We start from the raw sequence: 20250 nt of genomic DNA, 5'->3' as shown, positions 1-20250 counted from the left end.
GAAATACATATAAAAAAGGGATGGTTGTGGAGTTAGCCCTTTTTTTAAAAATCTATCCCATAATACCAAGAGGGAAACAAATTAGTTTTTCCATCAATAATACTAACAATGGATATATTGTTTTGTAATTCGAGTATGTCATACCTGTATATGTATACTAATGAACAAAAAAGGACAACTGAAATATCACGTGTAGTTTTAAAGAAATGACGCGTTAATTGCTGCCATGTGGTGTTGGTACACATTTCTACCAGCTATCTGCATTAGGCTAAATGTCTACCTAAAACCTGTACATTCTCCTGGTTATATATTAATTAAAGAGTTGGAGGAACTGTTGTGGTCCTTCATGGAACATCTGCAGTTTTATATTGAATCAGTACAATTGATTATCGTGATCAGTAAATTTTTATTATCAGCTTTTAAAGTATAGAAATAAATCAGTAAGATTATTGAGAATTTCATAAATATATCCATCCCATTCTTGTAATTTGTTAATGGTGTCTGTTTACGCAAACTGCCATTTGTATTGGTGTTGCCATACCAGTTTGTGCAGTCGTGCAAGAAGTTGTATGTTTTGTCATTTACCTTGTGCATTTGTGGAGAACATTGCATCATTTTCATTGAATTTAGCATTCTTCGAGTGATTAAGTGTATGTAATTTACCATACATGTTTCATTGAGCCAGAGAGTAAGTGATATACCCGAAACTACACTCCACACCCAGGAACTAGGAGCAGTAAGGAGTTCAAGCATGGTAGTCTGCCATGTTGCAAATCTGTAACAGTGTCCTTTGAAAAGTTGCTTAGAATTTTGATATCCTATCTTATATTTTTACACAGGTAAGGTGAAAAGGTGGAGAGGATTACATAATATTTATGCATTAAATCATTAATAATGATATGGTGGTCTATGTCATTGTCTTCCTCTGTGGACACCCTTGTCCTTTGGCATTTTGGAACACCTCCATATAACCACCTTACTTCCTTTCACATGCACAACAAAGCAAATGAGTACTGATTGATTCCTACAAATTTCCGGCTGGAAAAAATAAGGGATGGGTTGGCATGTTTTTTTCCAAGTAAGAGTCACCAACTAGTTGCCCAGTTTGCTTACCCTGATTAAGCAACATTTGAAATTTCCAAAGACCCTCATATGTGGCAAATACCAGATTTCAGCCAGTTCAACATAAACAAAGGCTTACCTTCAAATAGGATAGCCAAAGGCAGGTAAAAAAATCTGCAGTATGCAAAAATTGCAGAAGAGGCATTTTATTCACGATTGACCAAAATAGGTACTACAAAAATGCATTTTTGAATTAGAAACACCATGAAACAAACTTTAAAGATGAAAGCCTATGTTTTACTACAAAGGAATAAAAAAGACAAATAGACAAAAGTCTACACCCTAATAATTACATAAAAATCCAAGCTCTACACATAACTAATAGTTAAAACAGCTCTATGCAAATTCTAAGCAAAGGTAAGACTACGAATAGCTGCATTATTTTATTATTTTATTACACATCCTACTTGAATCAAGGGAGTGTAAAATCTGTGGTTAGGATAAATATAATTTTGTGCAGTAATTACATTTTATCTACACTCGGGACTGTATAAAATTATTTTTTAAATTACAATAATAATTGTTTCTTTATTTCAGATGTGAAAATAACAATGACAAATACATGAAGTGTCATGCTGTACATATTGTGTATGTAGAAGTTTAGAATTTTGTAGATTTTTATGAATATAATAATGTACTTCAGGTATAACATACATCATACTACATATATATTTTTAGATACTGTGTATCTAATGCAAAACTTACATTTCAAAATAAGTATTTGTTTCTTTTGAGAAACTGTGCATATGTGATATAGATATATTGTTTGTATATGCTGCATTATGGCACTATTCATGCTTTAACTTAGTGCAGTTGTAATTCTTTTGACATAATGTCATGTTATGTGAGCCAGTGAATGAAAATGTATATGCTTTAAAGGAATAAGTTTTTAAAATGTTTGTGGCATGACTGGATAGGTAGAGGGTTCTGTGTTGCAGGTGGAAAATGAATTGTGTCTATGGGGAAAAAATTGTGCTTTGAGGTTACCGAAAGGTAATTTTGTACTTTCTTTAATTTCGAACTGTTTAACATGGATATATTGCAAATTGCAAAACACATAAAAATTTAACACACTTTCAGTTATATACCGGGTGTTCCATAAATAATTGAGGGGTTACAAAAATTTATTGCAAGTAAACTATTGAACTTTCGTTAATGAAACCAGTCCAGAACAATCGAGGAACGCAAACAGTTTGTGAATGCATGTTTTGTTAAGCTGAGAGTTCATATCCCTGCTGCTAGGCGACACTTAATTCACCCATATCACTCGCAGTGTTTTGTGCAATGTTTTGGTCCCCAAGATCACCGGACCTTACACCGTGGGACTTCTTTTTGTGGGGTTTTATCAAAGACAGGGTATTCGTCTCACCGATGCTGCATGATATTGCAGCGATAAGGGAGCATATCATCTCGGTGATAGACACTATCGACAGGCCCATGTTGATGCGAGAGTTGCAAAAACTAGACTATCGTGCTGTGTCACCCGTGATGCACACATTGAACATTCGTAGGTATTAAAAAAACATTAGTTCCTCATTCGTTCTGGACTGGTTTCATTAACGTTAGTTCAATGCAGTAAAACCTCATTAATCTGGACTAATGGGGGGGATAAGTTGATCGGATTAACTGAAATAACTAAAAGAAGAGTAGAAAGTGCATTAAAACTCCATTTATAGCAACAAAACATGTTTATTATGGTGTATTTAAAGGGCATAGATGTAAATACACTATACAGTACAGTACAAAGTCCACTGGAAACAGAATTTCATCAGTGGTTGACTGCCTTTTTTGGGGGGAGTTCTCTTGTTGAATTCTAGCCACATTTAAAACCTTGCATTCTGCTTTTTTTTTTCACGGAATAAGCTTATCGGAGTTTAACCGGATTAATGAGGTTTTACTGTACTTTACTTGCAATAAATATTTGTAACCCCTCAAGTATTTATGAAACACCCGATATAACATTTTATAAGCACACACACACAAAACTTTTTTTTTTGTTTTGTTTCAGGTTAAAAATATAGTTTTGAAGAGGGAAGTGCGAGATCTCCTGAAACATAACGAAAAATAGATACGTTTTTAATGTGTGTGTGTTTAGAGAACAGCATTTGAAATTAGTAGCCACAAGTCACAAAAAAACAACTTTTATTTTCAGTCTTGTGTCCTGACTGAATCTAGGAAGCTTCCCCTCCTTTTGTTTTGACAACTATGAAATACAGATCTATATATAAGTATGATTGAAAATTTACATGTTATCTCAAATTGTTTATGTGCAGGAGCATGAGTACTTTATATTTTTAGATTATTGGAGAAACGTGTAATTTTATTTGCATTTCTGGTCAGTCAGTTTTATTCTTTGCTAGTAGCTTCTTCATGGCTGTAAATATAAACAAATGCTTGATAAAATCTAAAAGAAAGATCATAAAGACCCTCGATTTCAATCCAGTACCTCTTGCTTTGCAGCATGAATTAATTTTTTTTTCTTATGCTGTTCAACATTCAACTGTATCATACCGGCAGCTTTTCCACTCATTCTGAGCAAAAGGTTTAACCATAGAAGATATGTTTCCTTGCGAAAATAGTGGAATATTAATTTATTCATTAGTGTGTAGTCCTAAAAATAGTAGAAATGTGTTTCCTGTGTACACTAGTTGCGCTATCTGGTTTTTTACTATTCAGTTGCATTTTAGCAACTGATTTGTCAGTTTTGGCTCACAAATATTATGCAATAATTTCCAAATGACTCCTAAATACAAAAGGCATGTTTCAAGCCCTGTTATAGAACTGTAGTTGTAAAACAGATATGTTATACAATGCAAGTAAGATGTACATATAAGATGTTAGTGTTATGATGACTGCATTTGTTGAAGAAATTATGCTTAATCTGTATGCACTGTGCCAACAACCTTTGAAATTACTCATTTTTATTAGGATACTCAATGTTATACTACTAGATGCATCCATAATTCATTTTGTGACACATTCTAAAATAGAGTCTGTGGCTAAAAGAACTTACAAATCAGGAAAATTTTATAACATTTTGTTTTATTGGGGCCATTAAAGTAAAACATAACTGGGAAAATGTAAAATAGAAGTTCCATTTTATTTTAAAGTTATTTTCAAACATGTTCACAATGTGAAAACGTAAAGATGTCCCAAAAAGTAAAAGTAAGGTAAATGATATTTTCCATGCAATTTTTGCCTAGTACATAAAATAGTTATAACCCGTTCTTTTTTTTCTCTGGCAGTACACATTACTGGCACCTTTTTACATGTGGGAATAAAGCTAATAACATTTTATTTTAACAACAGAAATGCATGGATGTAGTTTGAGTAGTTCTTATAATGAACACAATAACAAACTACGTAACTTGAAGAATATTGGGACATTTATTTCCATCCAAAAAGCTCTGGTTATAATTATTCTTAGTAATTTTAATTGATAGAGGCATGCATATTTCGTTTTTGACGAAACACAAAATGTGAAATAGTGCATTGTAATGTTAATTTTTCATGTTTCTGAAAGGTTTGACGTGCATTTTGCTACCCTGTTTTGTCACAAAATGATGCGACACTTTCTGAAGTCTGAATTATTCTGTGAGTTATGTAATTCACGTAAAAATTATTAATTATGATGTAAATATTTGAGAAGCAAGAATCGACCCCTTTATACAGGAATAAACTTAATATTCTGCTAATGACATAAGTTTATTTTGTGTAGTAGGTGCAGTTTTTAAATCAAATTTGGGATTATATTCACATTTTTAAAACCAAAATGTCGTTGTATATACCACTTTTTCACCGCTATAACAGCAAAATTTTATTTCATTTGCCACTTTTGAACCCAAAATTGACTCTGTTTTTGTACCGAAATTTTGCTTTTTTACTGAAATTTTGCTTTTTTATTTACCAAAAATATGTGCCTCTATTAATTGATCAGTGTTAAGTATTATTATCAGCAGGAATCAGTAGCATTGTGTATATATATTGTTTGAAGTAGGATTGACATTACTCTAGTTTAAGTATCTTAACTCTTCCATTTTGCCGGACTCTGTGGCAGAGTGGTTAGCACATCACACTACATCCCATCCTGGGTATGGGTATTCCTTCATCCTATCATCACTCATTCCCAGCTTCGCAATTAGCGAAAAGTGGCAGAAAATCAATGAATCCTCCTATGTCATTCCCAGTATACCTAATGGGACTGGAATTTTTACATACATACAAGTTACACCTTGTGTGATTATCTTCATACCTTCACTTCCCTCTTTGTCTATCAGCATGCTTTCAACAAGTCCCAGGTTTGTTTCCTAGTAGGACATACCATGAGTGTTGGCAGGATTTTTATCAGGTAGAGGCAAGCAAGGGAACTTTTCTGGAGAGGGAAAGAAACAAGGCATATAATGCATTCTCGGAAAACACTCCTTCAGATTGAAGTTATGTCCGTTCAATGCCCTCATAATAATTAACATAGATTGCTGTGACTGAAGTGAAATTATATGTGTGACATTAATTTAAATGTCCTCCAATAGACAGTGCCTCACAAAATAGAAATAATAATATTGTTTATGTTGACATCAAATTTCGTATTTATTGAAAAAAAAATGTTTATTGTTACAGTACATGATATTTCAAAATAAAGATTGTATGTGGCAGATGGAGATTAACTTTACATTCCGTGCACTGTCTTGTCCTTTCACTTCTTCTTGTAACACACACATTTCTTTGCTGATATATTCATGGAAAAATATGATGAAAATGATCACAAGAATTACCAGTCACTAATTTCAGAAAGAACTTTATAGATTTTCAGTCAAAACATATCAGGGACCTTGGTACTGGGGCAGTAATTGATGTTGGGAACACCATTATTTCCAAATGTCTATAGATGCATACACAAATGCACATAACAAAATTTTACCCTTTGCTTCTTATCAAGGACAGACCCTGTTTCCTTAATTTGTTCACAAGTAACCGAATACTGTCTCTGTGTGAAACAGGAACATCTGGGAATTCTGCTGCAAAATGCCTTGTGACTCCCTACAATAATTCATAATGACGTAAGACTTGTAGACATAAAAATTCGTTGTTTTAAATTATACAGATAGTGTGGCATTATTAGACTGCAGAAAAGCACCAGGAATACGTAAATCAAAACAAAACAATCTAAAACACTTGTTAAAACTTTAACACTTCACAAACACGTGCTGGACACCAGCTATCTGGATAATGAAGCACTGACACAACCTCACCTGTGAAAGGCACTGTAGAAAAATCAAGGGTTTTTGTGTAGGGGGGTGGGGGAAGACCACACACTTCTTGAAAGTTAAATATTTTCGTTGTCACTCCCAACAAGCATAGTTAGAAGATGAAAAATGAAAAAAAATTGAAATTTTATCTGTGAATATTCTATTGGCAAGTCATTATGATCCAGCCAAGTATAATTGTATTTTTATGAAGGTGGGATGTCAAAATTTTACTTCCTGTGAAAGTCCTTGCCATTTCACCCAGAATAAATCGAACATCGATCCTTTAGTTCTCATTTGGTGATATTTTTTATGTATGTGTGTATTTCAAATTTATATCTATTTCATTAAAAAAAAAGAGCAGCTTTCGACAAACCTACAATGCTCATATTGCATTGAGATTCATGTATGTCATGTTTCCATATGTATGTTGATTGATTTGGTGTTTTAAGTCCACTGTATGCACGTAAGGCTAATCGGGACTCGACCTACAGTTTAAAGTGGAATCCAAACCACTCTGTACCTCGAACCCGGGACCCCTTGATTACAAGGCGACGACATCATATGTATGTAAATAATAAAGAAAAGAGAAATGAAGTATCAAATGCTGTTCTGGAGAAATGATGAGAATCCTAAAATCATGGCATTTGAAGGTTAAGGCTTATTTAAAAATTAAGTCCCATTTTCATAGAATGTCTCTTTGTATCTCCCCTGGGGATCTGTAAAGCACAGATTAAGAACCACTGACATACACCATTATGATGAATTCATTAATACCTGAGCCACAAATTTACTTTTTGCTGCAAAGATGTCATGAATAAATATATACATCCTACCCAGTTAACCGTTAACCCCATTCCTAGAAAATATTACAGTGGAACTTCGATTATATGTTCTTCAGTAGCCTATTTACCCATTAACTGTGGTGGGTCTATAGACCGGAGCATCTATATATAGACAATATTTCAAAATTAATGGTGTTGTATTGCAGCAAGTCACTTTGTCAATTCCTGAAAAACATATTTTTTTGTAATGAATATTTTCCTGTGTTTTATAATTTGCGGCAGAGTCTATATGTAGATTGCTTTTCTAGCTTCATTTTGCGGTAAGTCTATTTATAGTTATTTTTTTACGTTATTTATGATGAAATGATTTTGTGGTTGCATCTATATAGAGATGATTTCATTTTGGAAGCACTTCCTTTCTATGTTGCCACAGGGAAGGGGTTAATAAAGTCAAATAAATAAAATCCTTTAAAATATTGAAAATTTAAAATCAGGTTTCCACCATGTCAGTTTTTCCATTTTTTTTATGTATTCCTTATGTGTTTGCAAGAATAACGTACACACTTACATGTGTACATAATTCATAACAGTTGTGTATTAAAAAGAGTATTTCTATATACAAGTGAACATTGTGTTATTATTTGTATATTTGAGAATGGTCACAATTCCACTGATATCCCCATGCTACTGCATAATGTATATTGTAATATATATATATATATATATATATATATATATATATATATATATATATATATATATATATATATATATATATATATATATTTGTTTTCTGAAACAAAACCTGAATCAAAATCAGAATAAAAAATAAATATTGAGGAAGTACAATTTGATTTTGTTCTGTATAATGTGTAAATTAATATTTTGTTAATAATGCAAATTGTTATCTGAAATATGTTCTTGTGCATGTTGTATATTATTATATGATAATAACAAAAAACATGAGTTACTGACATAATGTAAACAGTATGCTTTGTACTTTACTACAGAAAATACATTGTTCTCTAGCATAGCTTGAAGTATTGATTCTTTTTTAAATATGTGTTGTAGCTTAAACGTTTCAGGATGAGCCCTTCGATTTCATGTTAAGAATCATTTTTCATATAATGCCTCAAGCAAAATAAGCAATTGGGCACATTAAAAAGTATATTAAAGTGGAGTGTTTCAAAGAAAATTCCCCAGAACCATCACATTTGAGAACACTGATGTCAATCTTTTTCAATGGAGTCGTTACAGTGTCCGTGACTGTACATGTATTGTCGTATCAAATATACGGATTATCTGATATTCTATATTTGGATTATTTGAAATGTTGGGTATCTGTTGTGTGCATTATCCAGACAGTTTTATCATTGTGGGCTATCCGCATTTTATTTTATTTGTCATGTTCGTATTTCACTACAGATTTTCTGCAAATCCTTCGTCAAATCTGTACTATCCGGATATCTGAATTACCCGTTGCATCTAAAACAGATATCGGATAATTTGATGTGTATGTACATGACACCATTCAGTCAAGGTATCATCTAGTCTTGAGCAGTATGTACCTCTGTGTGCGTGTGTGTGTGTGTGTTTAAAGGGCGTGTGTCTGATGTAGACATGTACAGCGAAGGATGCAGTGAGGAAGAATGAGGTTGAACAGAGTATGATTTTTGGCAGCCAGCAATTCGGGCATTCCATCCATGAGATTTCCTCCAGTTTCTAGAAACCACGAGTAACAGTCAGTGATGTAATGGTGAAATGGAAATCTGAGAGTGTGATAAAATCACAACTGCGACCTGAGAAACTAGAAAAATTTACCAATAGGGATCGGCGAGTGCTCCAACATGTGAAGTCAAACCGGTAGGCTTCATTGGACACTGTGGCCACAGACATTTCAACGACATTGGAAAGTGATGCCAGTACTCATACCATCTGGTGAGAGGTGGTGGCACTGGGATTCCATACGAGAGCTGTAGCACATAACCTAATGATTACTACCTGGAACGTGGAATGTCGATTAAAGTGATGCAAAGAACATCGCCGTATGTTCCTAGAACAAAAGGAAAACATCCTGTGGTGACAAGTCATGCTACATGTTGTAGTGATATGATGGACATCTGGGGACATGATGAATGCCCAGGGAGCAGTTCTTACTGAAGTATATCGTCACCAGCGGTGGGTGGAATCATGGTATGGGCTGTTTTTTATATGATTTTGGCCCCCTGTTTTGATGTCTGGAACCCCTGAATGCTGATGCCTATCATGCAATATTAAACAACTCCGTTCTCCCCAACTAGTGGCAACACTTAGGAAGTGGCCCTTTTTATTTCCCGTCCTTAATGCAAGGGCCATAACCAAGTGGTTTGACAACATGGGAGTGACTGAACTCAACTGGCTACCTCCAGAGCTCTGATCTCAACCCCTTTGAACATTTCTGGATTGATTTAGAGCAATCATTGCGATCCAGGCTAAACCACCCAAACACCACCAGCCATACTCTGTTTGCCATTTTGCAGGAGGAGTGAAAGCGACTACGAGCAGACAATTACCGAAACCAGGTGGAAAGTCTTCCTCGAAGGAAAGACAACAACTTGTTGTTGTCTTCACGACAACAGCTTGTGCATAGTAATAATAAGTACTACTACAAAGTAATAATATTAAACTATAATTCCCAATTTATTATTAAAATATCCTTGTGTAGGTACTTCTACTCAATCCACTAGATGAATGATTATCCAGTACTCTATAGTTACATTCTCATTAATTCGTGTGCACATTGTTCAAGAAAACTTTTGATTTTATGTAGAAATTTCAGTTTTAAAATTTGCTTTGCGAGACCTCTCACATAAAATATTTAATTTTTGAAACTTTGTAAGCTAATGGAACCATTTATTCTTTGCCTTAGGTGGGAGAATATGAAAACGTTCCTATATTTTAAAACCATTTTTTGAATATAATGTATTTTTAGTTTGGTTATTCTCAAAACTGCTGACTCCCTGGCTCACCATCTGTGTGTCTTACTAAACAAGTGCTTTTATCCAGGTGTGTTTTCTGAACTGTTCAAGTGTGCCAATTAGGTAAAATCTTATCAACCTATCTCTATTTTGTCACCTCTCTCTATCACCTGTGAGAAAATAATCAAAGACAGGTTGCTGAATTTCACATCTCCCCTTATAAATATTGCTCAGGATGGTTTTCTTTCAGACAGCTCTTGTTTGACCAATCTACCAGTATTACTTTCTCATGCTACTCAGTCTATCTCAAACAATTCCCAGCTTGACGTTATATATTTGGACATTTCAAAAGCCTTAAATAAAATCAACCATAATCTCCTTCCAGATTTCACATCCATGGCAAACTTCTATCTTTGCTAAAAGACTATCTGCATGCACGAGAGCAGCGTGTTATCCTCGCTGGTTCCTCTTCCAGCTTTCTACCCTTCATGTCTGGTGTCCCCCAGGGAAGTGTCTTAGGCCTACATTTATTTCCTTCATTACATGGATGATCTGCCCGACAGACTGTCTTATCTTCCCATAAATGTACTTCTCTTTGCCGATGACTGTAAACTCTTCAAAGAAATTTCATCTGTACGCGATTCACTAATCCTACAACAAGCTGTTACAGAACTACTTTTGTGGTGTCACCAGTGGAATTGAATCCTCAGAAATGCTCCTGCCTCACCAGTTCCTTAAAAAGGAACAAAGTGGTCTCTTTTTATACTCTCGAAAACAGTCCTATCAAAAAGGTTTCCTCTCAAAAAGATCTTGGTGTTATCATCGTCGAAAAGCTAAACTTCAATGACCACATTACACATACTACTAAACGAGCCATGTGTCTCCTTGGTATTCTGTATAGGTTCACTGAAATCCAAAACCAATCAGCCAGTAGCATATTTTTCAAATCCTTTATCTCCCCCCATTCTTGAATGCTGCTCTCCCATCTGGACTATGGCTTCTAAAACTAATCTTTCCAGGTTTTTTTCCTCGCCATAGAATACCTTCTCTCAGACACCTCCATAAAACAGATTATGTCTATTTTGAACATCCAGTCACCACACACTCGTCATGAACTAGCAGATATGAAATATTTGCATAAAATCATTAGGGCCTCCCCGATGGCGTAGTGGTAGCGTTGTCGCCTTGTAATCAATAGGTCCCGGGTTCAATACCCGGTGGAGGTGCATAGTGGTTTGGATCCCACTTTAAACTGTAGGTCAGTCCCGATTAGCCTTACTGTGCATAAAGTGGACTTATAACACCAAATCAATCATAAAATCATTAATGGCAAAATTAAAACTGAATTCCTTGTCAACCAATTTCATCTACGGTATGCCCGCACAGCCAACCCGCAACGTAAAGCTCTTTCACATTCCCGCTACAAAGCTCTCTCTCCTACAACAGTCTATTTACTATAGGCTTCCCCACTTATATAATAACCTGCCTGTAAGTGTTGAATATTTTCTTGTCAGAACACAGTTTCCGACAATCACTAAGCATGTACATGTAACAATTTAGTTTTTTTCGTCTGCCATCTTGTATTGCATTGTTTTGTTGTTGTTATTTTCATTTTGTTCTTGTTGCTACAGTTTCAGTATAAAATGGTCTTTCAGTACTGTATCTGAAACTTTAAGTTAATAAATAAATAAAAATAAATAATTGAACTTCATATATGTTATTGAGTATAAAAATTAGAACTTTTCTTATTTAACTTGAAATAAAAAACATGTTTTTTTCTGGTGGTGGGCAGGTGCACCTGTCGCCCTCCACCAGGAGGGCGACAGGTGCAATCGCCCCTCCCAACTGTCAGGTTTTTGGAAATATTATTATGCCTAATATTTTTGAAGACAATATTCTGTCTGCTATGACCAAGTTTAACAAGCTCGAGTATATGTGTTATGTTTGCTTAAGCCCGCACTTTTTGCTCAAGATAGGCCAATCGAAACTGGACCTACAGATTAAATTTGGATCTGAACCACTCTGCAAGATGCCTCAAATGGGTACGAACCTGAACCTCCTGAAGAGAATGTTTTTTTTTTGTTTATTCATTTTACTCCTCATATCTGATAGTTCAGTTTATCGTGACAATGGGAGGAATTGTGTTAACAACATTCAATAATAAAAATCTATTCCATCCCTGGAACTACAGTTTTGCACCAAAAAAATAAGAAGCTTATCTCTAGAATGTAGTTTGTTTCTGTTTACAGTACTATATGTTGTTTGTACGAAACAGTGCAAGTGTAGCTTACAATGTATTCTCGGTGAGGTACTCAACTGAAATTCCTCCCAACTGTATCTTCTGGACCTGCCACTGGTTGGGGAGGGATCAACTGATTTTTTGCTATGTCCATGAGAGTAACCTTAAGCAGAACTACTACGCCTTGAATAACGTAGTGTGGAAAACGACCCAAGAAACTAGTTCCCCAGACGGATGACAAACATAGATGGCAGTGCGATCAGTATGAATGCTAATTTTCTTATGAAAGTAATGTGGCTTAGTTAGTTTTTGGAATATATTGTGTAGATTTGTTTGTCTTGAAATGCGGTACGTGAATTGATGGAAAAGTTATATTTGTGGAGTGATTCACAAAACGGCATTAATTTGGAAAGAAAAGTAAAATAAAATTAATAAATAAATAGCATGCGTAACACAAGAAGAAACATCGCAAAGTGATTCCGGACATCAGGTGTTGGATTGTGTACTAGAGTTTTATTTTTCTATGTTATTAGAATATAAATAGTATCCTGAGAGATATTTCATACCGAGGCGACAAACCACAAGTGTCGCTTGGAAGCGAGCAGTCCGTAATCAATGCACCCTTTCGAACCATAGGGACACAAGCTCTGACTGCACCGTTTCCTCAAGGAGATTTTAGACCAAAGCGACATGCGACAAACGATACGAGGATTTCACACCAAAGTGACATGGGTCCTTCAGTTCAAGGCAACTTTCATACCGAAGCTACACATGTTGCTTGGAAACGAGCCAATCAAGAGCAACATTTCACATCGTAGCAGCATGATGGGAAGCACAGGCCAGCATTCGGTTGGTGAAATCCTCAAGCGATAAGTGTCGTGTGCCGCTTTGGTGCGCAATCTCCCTAAAGCAAGGTGCTCATTGCATCATGCAGGTGTGAATAACAAACCACGGCAACATGTTGCAAGCTATTGAGGAAATGGCCCAGTTTGAGCGACGCACAAGTGACAAAGCGACTCGTGTGGTTTATCGTGATGCCTAGATCTGTTGTTGTAATGTACGGTTTATCGTGTCGCCTATCTGTTGTTAGCACAATTAGCAGCGAACGCTTGCTAATAGACTGAAGGCACCATGTCACTTAGTTGGGAACTCCCCCTGTAGCACATCGCTTCAGTCTGAGCACCCTACTTTTAAGGAGCTTTTCGACTGAAGTAACAGGTAGCACGCGAATACGCCATATGAACTATCGTTTGCTGTTTGGACCCTCATGTGCAATGAATGCTATTTTACAGTCTGGAAGTGTGTGTCACTAGTGTGAACATCCCGTGTCGCTTGTTCCATAGGTTTGAAAGTTTCCTGGCACTAAGAAAGTTTTGTGGGGTTCCCCTTGTCATTTCATGCAATTATCATTATCATCACCGCCGTGATTAGTTTAAAGCGGAAGAAAAGAGACAGTAAATATCAAAAATACAAATGCTTCAGTGTGTATATCTTTAAAAGAAATGATAATAATAATGAACCTAATTCATACACAAAAATTTAGTTGCCAAGAACATTCCACGCGTATTTTTTCTCCCGTATTATTAACGAAAGTATGACTATAACAGGACGTGGTCGACTGTCGAATGTTCGTTAATGTCTTCGCGACCACTGTACCAAATATCATAGCAATTATCACATTCATAGAAATGCTTCATGTAAAACAATCAGACGTTGCATCGAAAACTCCATTTACTTCCATTATAAGCAGATGAATACCAAGCACCGGGATCAACACCAGCGCCTCTAGCGGTATCCTTTCTGAGTGGAACCTGCCAGAGAGGCCAAACCGTCCATTTTCCACACTACATGATTGAAGGCACTGTAGCAGAACTAATTCTTGAAAATATATAATTTCAGCACAGATCTTTGAAATAGTGATTTAAGAAAAAATAAAAAAAATGGGTATGGCGAAGAACCATTGGAGATTGAGAGAAGCCTTCAGAATTATCCCTCCCCCCTCTGACGTAAAATTACACAATTGCCCCCTGCAGATCTAAAACTAAGAATATAGAAGTAACAGCTTAAAAAAAAAAGTCATCCACCCACACTGAAAGGTCATTCATTGTCTGTATAATTGGCTAACTGGTCTTACCTATTGCAGCTTCTTAGTTACATCTATTACTTGAGGTGAATGAAACATTCAGGTACTTCACGGAAATTCAACTCACTTTGTTGGGAATGATTAGAAATTCCCTCTTTCATCGTTATTTTATAGGTTTGGCGGGGAGGGGGTAGTGCACATAATAGCAAAGGATGATCCCAAAGAAGGTATCACCTCTGCGGTGGAGTGATCAGTGTAATGAACTATAAAAATCTATAGGTTCAAACCCTGGATATGTTATCGTATTTGTATCATTGCCTATTTCATAAATTCATCATCCATCCTTATTGTCAGGATTGACCCAGGAACAGGACATAAAATAACAAAAATAGAAAGGAAGAAAAGATTCCGAACAAGTTACTGGGATATCTACCCTCTGAAAGGGTTTCAAATAAATACTGTATATATTACTACATACGTAAGGTTGAACAGATCTGGAGGAGCATTGGCGTATCAGAAGAATTATGAGCTCATAACCCCCCTTTGTTGCAACTTCCCTAAAAATACACTGAAAATCCCCATTTACGAAATCCCATTGTACGCCACTGTGCAGGAACGTAAAATGTGGGGAAAATGGGACTAAACGCCCCCTCATTTCGTAAACGCCCATCGGCATCCCCATTCATTGAAATAACTTAATATAATTTTATAAGTATAACGCTCGATGTGCCTGTGCGTTGTTACCATACCAATCGCACAACGTAGCTTCACCACTAAGGCTAATTCCTGTTGACAATAAAGGTAGTTTTCTGAACGGTTAACAATCTATTCCTCCACAAGGGAAAACCATGTGCTACCTTTTAAAGACCCGCCCATTGTAACCATGGCGTAACTAATGCCTTGGTGTGGGACTACTTTCAAAATCGACTCGAAGGGTTATCGCATGGTATTCTAATATCCAAGAACGTTACGGATTGCGTACCATTATAGGATGTACATGTTTTAGCCGATGCAAGTGACTAGAGTTGAATAACATGTCCCCACACTTCCCTCTTCTCAGAAAGTATGAAGAAACGGACCAAAGTGTTCGTAACCAAACACCTCCAAAAGGCCTACCCGCATCCCGCATCTGACACTGCAAAACACACACGTCACACTCTCCGATGCACACATTTTGCGATGGGCAAACTGCTTGCGTGATGCACTCTCTGCATATGACATCCCGGATAAAACCAGCACACCCACACTGATATAACAAAACCTATCGTGTGCTGGACACCTGTGCAAAGCATCCGCGCGCTGTTACACCCTTTTTTACCCTCCCTCTTCACTTCCCCTACCTGCCTTCCTTCATCCTAGCTTCTTCATTCACCGATCGTAGCGCCGCCAGCGGATCAATACCTTCTGACACAATGACGTCATTGCTATTCTCCACGCCATTGGTGCAGATTTAACGCATCCTATTATTTATTAACCCTGCATGAATGAGTAATGTAGGTGCTGTAGGGAGGGTAGAGAACTACTTTTCGAAGGCGGAAGCGAGATCGCTCCGCGCGAGTCTGAAATAAGTGATTTGGTCGAAACTCTGGTTTTCCCTCACCCTTCCCGCACTCTACCCCCGCTCGCTGACGATTTCCAGGGTTATAGTGCAGGGGGTCTAGAAAACGTATAGCGAACCATGGCGAAGGTGTGTAAATACCCCGAATTTTCGTTCGCTTCGGAGAGCCGGGAATCGCCAACATAGCCAAGATGCCATAGACAACGAAACCGATGCGATGTTAAGTCCCCCCGATGTTGGGTTTCGCCCGAAAGGACGCACGGTGCTACGATAGAAGACTCCGTACCTGTGCGCTGCGTTAAAGAAAATGGCCGACCCAAGGTTCAATGTAGGAGGGGGACAAGCGGATATGCCGCCTTTGCCGGACCTGTCCCATCTGACTGAAGAAGAACGAAGAATTATCGAGTCTGTGATGATGCGGCAAAAGCAGGAAGAAGAACGAGAACACGAGATAATGAGGTAGGTGTCGATCTGCAATGGCCGTTCTCTTGCACTGTGACTATTCATCTAGGATAGACAGGTGGCAAATTTCTGTTGGTTGGGATACAGTATTTGTATGGCCTTTACTATGGTCGATTATCTAGTCGTAATCCTTGGTGAAGCACCACGAATCTTACTTATTCAAAATGTGCAAGTGTGGTTTTTACCTACTGCAGTGACTCCTTCCAAGTAGAACTATCCTAGATAGTTTAAGGCTTGCGGTAGAAATGACACCCCACCCCCTTTTGATGAAAATAGATTCATGCCTATTCTACTAAGCAACTACCCAAGTTATTACCAAGTATTATTATGAAGAAATAAAAAGGCAGTTATACAAATCCTGTTGACCTTATGCAGTTTCCAAGAACAGTCTTGCTTGAAGCAATCAGAACAAAAACTAAGATAAATGAGTTCTGAACTTTATATCCTATCAATTTTTCCTTATTGGTGCATGTATAATTGCTGAAAATGATAAGCTAAATGCATTATTTTTTTTTACTTTTTATATTGATTATCAATCTTAAAATGAATACGGTATTCATTCTACAAACACTTCTCATTTTAATCCTGATTTGTTGTGGGACATCTCGTCTTGTTGCTGGGTATATTCTTTTCCTACGCTAATAGTATTGTTTTAAACCTAGGCTGGGTGTTCAATGGAATTAGGAAGCCGATTTTTAATTCTACGTGTCGCTACTAACATTTGCATGCATGCCTACATACTTCGTTACTGAATTTCATTGTAGCATGTGCCAGATTATATATATTTCTTTATTTTTAAATCTTGACAAAGGGCATGCACATAGTTAACCTTAAGGAGTGTATTGCTACTCCCAAGGTTACAACCCTTAAGAACATGCAATACCCAAATAGTGGCGTTCGAAGCACCAAAGTAGCTGGGGCGGGCACGCCCACCTACCTTCAGATTTCGCCACATGTGTGAAAACATGTGTTCCTTTTTTTATGACAACACACATAGACATTTATATGACTAAATAAAAGTAGAGCCATAGTAGAATATACTCGGTCAAAAAATATTATTAGCATGAATTGTGTGTCATTTTCTTTCTAAACAGTTCGAAAAATTAAACATAACATTAATCCTTGTATGTGAAATAAACGTCACGAATTATTTGATGACTGCAAGTTTTATTCATGAGTTCAGAAAATGTTCGAACTATATTTGATGCTAAACAGTATGTTACAAATAAAATTGTGGAATTCAGTCTTGTTTGTTTAATCTCGTACTATTTTGAGAAATTGGAGTAGGTTGCTTTGTGCACACAGTACATGAATGTTATCAACGTGGCTTTACTTCTGTAAGAATGTTGGCGTTAAAGATTCGAACCATGATAAGAGGCAATGTCTGTTGCCAAAAGAAAGAAAAATAGTTGTTGTGCAAACTTCAATTAGTTATGCCAGGATCCACATCGGCGACATTATCATAAGAATAAACAGAAAGGAAAAGAGAAGCGATCCTTACACAGTCAACAAGAAAGTATGCGAGGTCCCAGAAAGCGTATCTGTGAGAGCTGTAGTCTGTGAACTGATTTCTCGATGCTTCAATATTCGTGCCATATTGATCATACATACGCGTGCGTCGAACAGCTGTGACCTTACATGCTCTTATTTTCGATTTCACTTACAATGAATATTAGTAGCTGGCATACATGTGCATGTTACGCGCAAGTTGATAGATAGATTGTACGTAGAAGGGCAACTAGAAAAAGATAAGGGGAACGAAATTGTCGTAATGAAAAAAAATAGACATTTTTTTTCTTTCGAGTAATGCTCTCCTACAACATATTACTGACCTAATTTTATCGATGAAACGTAATAGCAAGGCATACTTCCAGATCTTCTAGATGTCGGTCACAGCATAGAAAATGCCTGTTTAAAGCCCCCTCCCCTGCTCGTAGTATCGAATTGAAGCAAGACCTCGACGAGCAAAACGTTACTGAGAAAAGTTGTTCGCTTTGATGTCTTATGCATGACCGTATGTAAGGGGAGGGTTTCACGGGTCCAAACCCCTCACATTGATTTAGTAAATAATATGCATTAATTGCATAATTACATCAACATTTGATCAAATCACTACATTGCTTGAAATGGTTCTGAAAATATAACTTACGTTTCAGAGGTGTTCCATAGATATAATGGATAGTCTTGTATTCTTCAAGTACAATAATCTTGTTTTCGTTACATCAAAAAAAACTGTTTCAGAATTTGTAGTTAAAAACAAATTGTGAAATGGTAATAAATCGTATACATTTTAAAAAAGAAATGGAAATATGAAGACATATTTCGACAGATGGTTTGAAAATTTTGAAAATAAAATCTAAATGTACATAATAAAAATGATATTGTAATAGTCGATATAATTATTGTCATAGGCGTGTGAACGAGTGGTGTCCAGCACGAGGGGTCATCAAAAAATAAAAGAAAAATGTAGAAACTACCAATAAAATAATGAATAATATCCGTGTTGAAAAGAAAGTGAGGAATTAGTTTCCTTTGAGATGACCCCTCGCTCTCTCTCTCCAAAACAATGTGACATTGTCTAATAACACTGTTCTATAAAAAAAACAAAAAAAAAACAACTTTTTTCTTGTTTCTGGAGGGGAAAAGTTCTGATTCCTATTGCAAAATTTGCGCTGATTTCAAATCTGTATTTATATTTTCTCTGCCAGGGATAGTTTACGAGTAATCGTGATTTTAATTTTATCTAAAATTCTTGCAATTTTAAGGCGAATACTGAGTGAACTCATGGAAAAATTTAATCATCCTTTCTCGAAACCTAGTATATTATGTTTAAAAGTTATAGCCTAAATGTGATATGTGACATAATATTCGCACACAGAATTGTTATATAATACCTATTTTCAAAAAATATAATAAATGTTTTGCAATTTATATTGCATATAACATTCTATCCATGCTATTTTTCCTTTGTCTGTTAGACATGCTTCAAACTCTGGATTTGCTGAAGTTCTCTAATTTGAGGTCCCACAAAGTACCTTTCTTTCGCTTTGCTGGTGAAAACGAGGCAATTTGTTTGAAATATACTTAAATCTTCTTCCAGTTGTGTCCATAGCCTTTACAACTTGTTTCGTAAGGCCTAGCTTGGTGTGAAGAGGGGGAAGAGGAACATCACACGCTGCATAATTTTTCTCCCACTTGTCAATTTCGTTGAGACCAATTCTTTTTTGTGCAGTGGTTCTTCTTTCACGGGTATATCGCTTGCAGAGGAAGTAGGTATACTTTGTGTAGCCATGTTGCATTCCCAATATCATTGCAACTATCTTGAAGTCGCTAATTATCTTCAACTTATGCTCATTATATTCCATGGATTTCTTCTAATATCTCTGGACCTAAAGGTAATTGGTAAGGATGGAAAATATTGGATAGATCTTGCCTAGGATAGGGACAGATGGAAGGCTTGTGTTGCTGCAGCCATAAGCCTTTTGGCTTAAGAAGCTAGAGAGTTAGTTAGTTAGCTTCTAATATCTCACAGGTTTCATTGTGACATCAGAAGAACGCATGAACGTTCATTTTAAACCACTAACGTCGTTGCGATCAGTAAGTAGGTGCTCAGTTTCAAAATAGGCACGTTTGCCTAAATTTAGTAATGTTTGTGCTGGGGTGGAGATTATATTGGTCGATTCCAAGGTAATGTTTGTAATACTTCTTCATGATAGATCGAATCCTCTTCTTCTGCCTTGCAAAGGCCAACTCTCCACTCACATATATAGCAGAAGCTACCTGGTTGATATCGACAGGCAA

General features: G+C 36.4%; 2 protein-coding genes across 8 annotated transcripts in view; both read left to right on the top strand.

Annotated features, from left to right (window-relative positions):
* Window positions 1-20250, top strand: part of botv (exostosin like glycosyltransferase 3) — a 607246-nt gene that overhangs the window by 141825 nt on the left and 445171 nt on the right. Inside the window, exon 15 of one of the 2 annotated variants that reach the window (XR_014442305.1) lies at window positions 1660-7211. The gene's annotated coding sequence lies outside the window, so the exon portion shown is untranslated. Of the gene's footprint in view, window positions 1-1659; window positions 7863-20250 lie in introns of those variants that run through there. The other variant, XM_083129802.1, reaches the window with a different exon arrangement.
* The window catches only part of Rim (Rab3 interacting molecule), a 500966-nt gene continuing 496781 nt past the window's right edge, over window positions 16066-20250 (top strand). For all 6 annotated transcript variants that reach the window (XM_083129798.1, XM_083129801.1, XM_083129799.1 and 3 more), the window contains exon 1: window positions 16066-16446. In XM_083129798.1, the coding sequence (XP_082985924.1) occupies window positions 16295-16446 (152 nt within the window). In that variant the 5' untranslated portion in view covers window positions 16066-16294. The remainder of the gene's footprint in view (window positions 16447-20250) is intronic.

This window comes from Lepisma saccharinum, chromosome 10 (genome assembly GCF_977018435.1).
Source record: "Lepisma saccharinum chromosome 10, izLepSacc3.1, whole genome shotgun sequence".
Classification (NCBI taxonomy): Eukaryota; Metazoa; Arthropoda; class Insecta; order Zygentoma; family Lepismatidae; genus Lepisma; species Lepisma saccharinum.
Note: the sequence above shows the minus strand (reverse complement) of the source record. Positions and strands in the feature narration are given on the sequence as shown.